Consider the following 7,777-nt stretch of genomic DNA (forward strand, 5'->3'; position numbering starts at 1 on the left):
TTTGGTCAATTTCAGACTGTAGAAGCTGATAAAATTCTTCAATTTCCTCATGTGTGGCTTTGGTGGTTGGGGCATATGGTTTATCTAGTTTTCTGATAAAGATACTGAAGCTCAGAAAGTCCCTTCTAGCAATATCAGCAGCAACAGCAGCAAGAATGCTGCTCTTGATCACAGTCTTTCATTACTTGAAGACTTTAACAACAACTTTCCTACAGAGTCATTTTGTACTTTGAGTTAGTCATATCTCTAAGGAAGAAGATCCAATCACAACACAGGCCCATATTATTCCAAAGCCTAGCACCTTTAAGCCACTTATGTCTGCATATCTCTGTCGATCTATCTACCTACCTCCCTTCCTAACTGCCCCTCCCTCCTGGGGCACTCTCAATATCCTTCTCAGAGGAACCTAGGCAAGTAGTATAACTACTCAAAAGCAGCAATGGAAGTGAACTTTAACTTCTTTCTCTGTGCCAGGCATTATGCCACCTCCTCCTTATGCACTATTTTATTTAATCATAACAAAAATCCAGTTTTACTGATGAGGAAATTCAAACACAGAGAGGTTACGTAACCAGGCAAGAAGATCAAGCTAGCATGCAGTTGAATCAAGATTTGAACATAGGTTTGTCTGACACGAATATCCTTGCATATTAGCAGATAATGAGAAAGGGTAGGGCCATTTCAGACTATTGAAAATCTTCTTTTTGCAGGTTCCAGACCTGTGGTGTTACTGCAGCATGGTCTACTTGGAGATGCTAGCAACTGGATTTCCAACCTACCCAACAACAGCTTGGGCTTCATTCTGGCAGATGCTGGTTATGATGTGTGGCTGGGAAACAGCAGAGGAAACACCTGGTCTCGTAAACACAAAACCCTCACCACAGACCAAGATGAGTTCTGGGCTTTCAGGTATATGAAAATCTTGAGAGTGGAGGTGGATATGGACGTCTTGGGGAAAACTGGGTAAAGAAGTATGGCTTCTAATATTTGGATAATTTACTTTGATTGGGTCTTCAGTATCCTAACAAGAAACTCAAAGGTGGGTTACTCAAAAAGCTTACAGATTAGCAAGTAAGCACAAGTAAGTCCATGATTATCTTGATTATCAGGTAATCCAACACTGATGAAACCCCTCCAATTATCTTACTTAACTAATGATTCTTGTGGGGAAGTAGTGGAGAGATTGGATTCCCAAGTGGAAGGTGGGATCTTTCTAATGGGATGAGACTGGTGGTTGGTGGTCACTTTATTCTGGAGAATTAAATAAGAGAAGTGTGTATTGGTCCATTGCCTTGCAGAAGGGTATCCTGGATTAATGCTTGGCATCACACTGTAGAGTGATGCTGAGGGCAGTGCCCAGAAGGAGATGAGACTAGGCAACATTAAAGAAATAAGAGAAACTATTAAACCCAGAGTCATCAACTAACCACATCCCTCAGGTACTTACAAAAAGATTTTAATATTTTATGGAAATCACCTGTTGATATTCAACCTACTCTTTATACATTTCATCAGAGAAAAGGCCCTGCAGGCTCTTTAATACTTTTTATATGAATACATCTACATGGATGGCTGTTCAGCTAACAGTATATCAGGACACCTCCATTAGTAAATATTCATTAAAGGTGATTATTGGCTTCTCTATAACATTTGAAGAAAACAGTATTTGTTGACAGCCTGTGATTCCAGTGACACCCATGCATCATAGGTTTGATACAAGGAAGTTCTGAGTGTTTTGAGGGACACAGTAACAGGCTGTTGGAACTGACCCCTCAAAGGCTTGCTTGTTAACCACCAGTTTGCTTTTGTCTGTTTCTGATGATAATTTTTCATGTAACTTTGTCTTTTCCCCTTGTAGTTATGATGAGATGGCTAGGTTTGACCTTCCGGCAGTGATAAACTTTATTTTGCAGAAAACGAGCCAGGAAAAGATCTATTATGTCGGCTATTCACAGGGCACCACCATGGGTAGGTTCAAAGGAACACAGGTTTGTATACGCAGAAGAAACGTGAACATGTGCCCATCTCACCTCATGCTGCTCTCAGATACGGTTCCCATGACTTGAAGGGCCACAAGGACACATAGAAAATTGAGGGAGGCTTGTGGTATGGTGGAGAAAGCAAGGGCTTTGGCGTCAGACAGATGTGGATTCAAATACTAGCACTACCACTTCTTAGGTAAATAAATTTGAGCAAATTATTTTACCTCCCGGGTCTCAGTTTAAGGAGCTCTGGTGGTGCAGTGCCTAAGGCATTTGACTGTTATCCAGAAGGTTGGTGGTTCAAACCCACCAGCCACTCCATGGAAGGAAGATGGGGCAATCTACTTCTGTGAAGATTTACCAACTCAGAAACCCAACAGGGGTTGCTATGAGTCAGAATCAACTCAATGGCAGTGAGTTTGGTTTTTTAGTTTTGGTCTCTGTTTCGTTATCTGTGAGACAGGGATAAAAATGCTTTCCTCTTAAGGGTACTTGGTATATTCACCATGATAATATGTATAAAGTTAGAGTGCAAGCTCTGTGAAAGCAGCAACTTTGTCTAAGACACTGCTGGAAGAGCACTTCCTGGCACATACTGTGTACTCAATAAATACGTGTGAATTCATGAATGAAGCCCTGAGTTTGGTGTCATGTATCTGAGAGCAATCAGTAAACAGTAAGAATTACCATAATTTTATAAACAGAACTGAGGGAAATTTTACTCAGCTCTTTCTGGAAAAATCTCAGCCAGCTCTCAGTTAAACTCAAAGGATGTTTATTGTTCTCTTAATTCAACAACTCACCATGGGAGTCCATTTTAAGCCATTTGGTTTCTGAGACCTCAACAGGCCATCCAGTCACTTTGGCCACTGACACTGATTTACCAGGTGATTTGCTTCTGCAAAACCTTGTAATGTGCAGAACTTCTTCAAAATGACTGTTACCAACAGCCCGGAGTTTACCCCTTGCTAGTTATTTATGAATGGAGTAGTCCACAGGCATTCCTCAGGTTTAGTTCTGTCCTCAAGCGAGTGGATAAAATACTTGCTCTAAGAAATGTCAAGCAAAAAAGCCACACTGAAGGTGGAGAGGTTTTATGAAAATCAGGTGTTTTCTGGGAAAGTCTCTTTCCAGATTGTTTAAGCCTTTCCTGGAAGTTACTCTGAGTAAGCCAACCCATGCTGAGGGAAGAGTGTGAGACTCACAATTAACCTGGTTAGCAAAGGCTAAACTATATGGCCTGGACTCCCTGGCTCACCTGGCTTGTCTAGTTAATCCTGTGTGAAGCAGAATAATGGTAATTTCTATTTAACTCCTCTTATCCTTTCATATTCGAATCAGTCACAACTTTACTGTATGGACCTGCTGGGGAGGTGTGAGCCACAGGAGGTTTATATGCATTAATCATACTGAAAGCTCTTTCTCAAGCTCTTTCCGAGCAATGATTTATGGTCACTACTCACAATGATGTTATGTCAAAGAATAAAATGAATTAAAATCAGCAGTTCTGATGACTCTAGGACTGTCGGAATTCAAGACACAAATTTGATTTTTACATTTTCCCTTCCTTATTTTGCAATGGTGTTAAGTTATTCAAGTGTGCTTGCTATCACCAGGCCTTTCCAGAAAGTTAGGGTGCTTTGTCTATTCTGACTCTAATTTCCAGCAGCCTCTTAAATTTTTTTCTCTACATTCCAAGTTCTTCAGTAGCCTGAAGAGAGAGTTGCTGACAGAGAGGCTAAATGCTATTTTAAGGGGCTGATGGCATACCTGGAAGAGCAAAAAATTGTAACAAGTTACTTTTGCTCTTGTGTCTAGCAATCTAATCAGATGGAAGAAAAGTAGAGAAAGAATCAGTTTTCTTTCACACTCAGTAACCTTCTGGGAAGTAGAAAGAAGTCATGGGTTCTAGTTTTCCCTCTGCCCAAGCTCCTAAAGCTGCAAGTATCAGCCAAGGTAGGGAGTGTACAGACTCATTTGAAATGGATACACAGTATTTCAAATATAATGACCATGCCCAGGCTTTATAGAACAGCCTTTTTCTCCTAAAAATATCTGCCACAGAGATTGTTGCTGTACAGGGGTGATTCAGGGCATTCATGTCTCTATTTCATAGATAAAGAAACTGAGACACAGACTAATTTATCCAAGTGTCTGGCAGGAATAAGTATTGGAATTCAATCCACAGGACAATTTGTCCATTAGATTATGTCACTATTTGGATTCTAGAAAAGGAAAAACACCTCAAAGCTGGCTATTCTCTATGTCCATTGTGTAACAGAACATACTCGTTATCAATGAACAAGGCAGCTTCTCTGATTCTCAATTGCTTTCTCTGTAAAAAGTAAATTAATTGAAACTGTGCAAGATTCCAAGCATTAACTGAGGTAAGCACCATGAAAGTGCATCCAGTAAAATGTCTAACACGTAGCTTTATCTCTCTCTTACTACATATTTTGAGAATATATATGTATATTTTCAAAGTCAATATTACTGGATTCAGTAATTCAGTTCAATAATTTAGTGATAATGTACTACTTGAAAGCAAATATGCCAAGTGTCAAAAAGAATGCAGAATTTTTTGCTTTTGTTTGGCTTTGTTTTGTTTTTTCTCCTTCAAAGAGCTTACAATTTCATAGGAGAATTAAGACACATCCACATAAAGTCACAGATCAGCTCCCAACATAAAGAACATCACCCATAAGTACTATGCTACTTTAAAAAATCATCTGTGTGAAACAACTATGTGGTCAATGATTACTTAAAGATGAGAAGGTAAGGGGGAAGGGAAATTAGATTAATGGAAGTGGGGCAACCAGAAAAGAAATGCTAGGATGCTCCCTCATTGTGAAGAAGGTAACCAATGTCACTGAACAACTTGTGTAGAAATTTGTCAACTGGGAACTTAAACTGCTGTGTAAGCCTTCACCAGAAACATGCTACTATTTAAAAAATAATAATAGCATAATTACTGAAGCAGTTTGGTAAAAGTAGAATAAATAAGTTAAGAGTTCTGGGATGTGCAGCACACATGCTGACATCCTTCTCCTCTCACAGGCTTCATTGCATTTTCCGCCATGCCAGAGCTGGCTCAGAAAATCAAAATGTATTTTGCTCTGGCACCTATAGCTACTATCAAATATGCAAAAAGCCCTGGAGCCAAATTATTGTTGCTGCCACATATGATGATCAAGGTATGTAACTCCTCAGATAATTCTTTGTCTGTGTAGAAGAGTGTTCCCTCCCAATTTGCTAACGCGTGTACTTTTAAATGAAAGACACTTTTTTCCTGCCTATAATGTAATGACTATTGTTTTATTTCATATTTTTACAGGGATTGTTTGGCAGAAAAGAATTCTTGCACCAGAACAGAATTCTCAGACAGCTTTTGATTTACCTTTGTGGCCAGGTGATAATTGATCAGATTTGTAGCAATATCATGTTACTTATGGGTGGATTCAATTCAAACAATATTAACATGGTAAGTGGGAGACTAGTAAATTCTTTGTTTCCCAAAGCAAAGCTGGGAGTTATTAATCTTACTCCTAGAGGGTGAGCTAATGACACTGAAGACTTAGAAAAACAACATACACTCTCTCTTTCAGCTCTCTACAAATTCTAATACTGTTAGGGAAGTTCTTCTGCATGGGCTGAGGCAATGTTAACTTAAGGCCATTGCTAGATGTTAGCTTTACAGATTATGGGTGGAAGAGGTCTGAAAGCTGCTTTACTAGAGTGAATCAACAATGAAAAAAAAAAAAGTTTTAGAACCCAGCAGTCAAAGGAAAGGAATGGCGTACAGCATCCACCTGTTCCGTCTACTTGGATCCTTCAGGCATGTGGTTTAAGGCCTTTGTGGAAGTCACAGGGTGGGTTCCCTTAAAAGCACGCTCTGAGATGATGTTTAGTGTGCAGACTGGGTTTGGGTTGTGCTCTTGGAAAGAAACATATGTGGGCAGATGGAAATGCTGAGCTGTGATACAGTCCCAACAGAAGCTTCAGTTGGTCCTACAAAGAATTGTGACTATGAGATGATTATTTTGGAGCCTTCCTAAGTAAGAGTGAGATGGCTGAGCCCTTAATCCCACATCAATCAGTCTTTTAATGAAGGCCACCCCAGATATGAGGGACTCACTGAGCAAGGCAGCTGGGACAATCCCCAAGGGGAAATGACTGTGGAGGGCTGTCTGCCAGCAGCATACCCAGGAGCTGGGGGAATAAGTCTTTAATTCCAAAAGAACTTTTTATTAATAATACACTAATTTCATTAAGAGCTACCATTTGGTAAACATTTATTACGTGCTGTGCTAAATTCAGGAGCTCTGGTGGTGGAGTGCCTAAGGCATTTGACTGCTAACTAGAAGGCTAGAGGTTCAAATCCACCAGCTTACTCCTTGGAAGGAAGACTGGCAATCTACTTCTTTAGAGATACTGCCTCGGAAACCCAAGGAGGGGTTGCTATGAGTAGGATTCGACTCAACAGCAATGAGTTTGAGTTTTCTTTTTATTTATTTTTTTGGTGCTAAATTCATCCCTGTAGCACTCCCATGAGAGAGATTATCAACATCCTCATGAATTTACAGATTAGTAATTGACGGCAAACAACAACAACAACAATTCTGACAATTAGTGAGATTAAGTAATTCACTAAAATTCACCTAAAAGTTAAATGCCAAAGCCAGGATTTGAATACAGGCAGCCCAGTTCTGGAGTCCTCATCCTTAATAAAGGAGCCCTGGTGGCACAACAGTTAAGCTCTCGCTGCTAACCAAAAGGTGGTGGTTCAAACCCACCTGGTGACTCTGCTGGAACAAAAGACCTGGTGATACACTCCTATAAAAATTACAGCCTAGAAAACCCTGTGAGGAAGTTCTCTGTCACAGGGGGTCACTATGGCTCCAAATTGGCTCAATGGCTCCTCCTGCTCCCTGAGCTATCTCCCTGTGCATGCACAGCCCTTCTATTCTCCCATGATTGTTCTCTCCAAAGAGTGTCTCTACCTAACAAGAACAGTATACTTAATAATTCCAGTTAAAAAAAAAAAAAATTTAAAGAGGTCAAATCTCTAGTAAGAAGTTATTCTTAGATGAAAAAATGCAGGTGCCCAGGAATATGTTTAGTAATAAATGTTTATTTATGTGCACATTTATATTAGTGTTTCACTGATAATTGCTGATGATTTAATAATGTTCCCATTTCTTAGTCTGACACCCTGGGGATTTGGTCTTGGGCATGTATACAGCTTGTGAAATTTTCTAAGTCCCACAAGCCACTCATGCTTTCTTACAGAGCCGAATGAATGTGTATGTTGGCCATACTCTTGCTGGAACATCTGTGCAAAACATCCTTCACTGGAGCCAGGTAAGAGAGTTGAATGAATGTGTGGTCTTTACAAAGGGCATTACACTTTTTTTTCTGGAATACTCAAAAGATGCCCTTGTGACAGCCAAGGAGTTTTTCCATATTCGTTTCAAAATGTAACTCAACTCTGCCATTGCTATTTCAACTATAAATTTAATCTAAAGCATTAAAAATTTTAGGAGATGAGAGGACTAGACAGCAGTAGCCCAATGACATGGTTAATGAATCTTAAAATGTGAATTAGGGTGGGCCACATGAGACATTTCTCTGTCTCTAGCCACAAAAAGATGAGGCTAGAGAAGACCTTGTTTCTACATTCTCCTTTTGGCTCTTCCAGAAGTATGGCCAATAGTAACCCAAATTGCTAAGGCAATGTCTGAAATTAATGGCCTTGATTGCTCAAAGAGGTTTTAAAAATTGTTTTGCAATTTTTT

The 7,777-nt window shown here is 39.7% G+C and overlaps 1 protein-coding gene across 1 annotated transcript in view; it reads left to right on the forward strand.

Annotated features, from left to right (window-relative positions):
• LOC103199718 (lipase member M) overlaps positions 1-7,777 on the forward strand; it is a 42,365-nt gene that overhangs the window by 28,746 nt on the left and 5,842 nt on the right. The window contains exons 3-7 of the mRNA XM_007944050.2: positions 711-909; positions 1,859-1,968; positions 5,040-5,176; positions 5,317-5,463; positions 7,272-7,343. Of these exons, the coding sequence (XP_007942241.1) occupies positions 711-909; positions 1,859-1,968; positions 5,040-5,176; positions 5,317-5,463; positions 7,272-7,343 (665 nt within the window). The remainder of the gene's footprint in view (positions 1-710; positions 910-1,858; positions 1,969-5,039; positions 5,177-5,316; positions 5,464-7,271; positions 7,344-7,777) is intronic.

Source organism: Orycteropus afer, unplaced genomic scaffold (assembly GCF_000298275.1).
Source record: "Orycteropus afer afer isolate SDZICR_OR568_19922 unplaced genomic scaffold, OryAfe1.0 scaffold00118, whole genome shotgun sequence".
Classification (NCBI taxonomy): Eukaryota; Metazoa; Chordata; class Mammalia; order Tubulidentata; family Orycteropodidae; genus Orycteropus; species Orycteropus afer.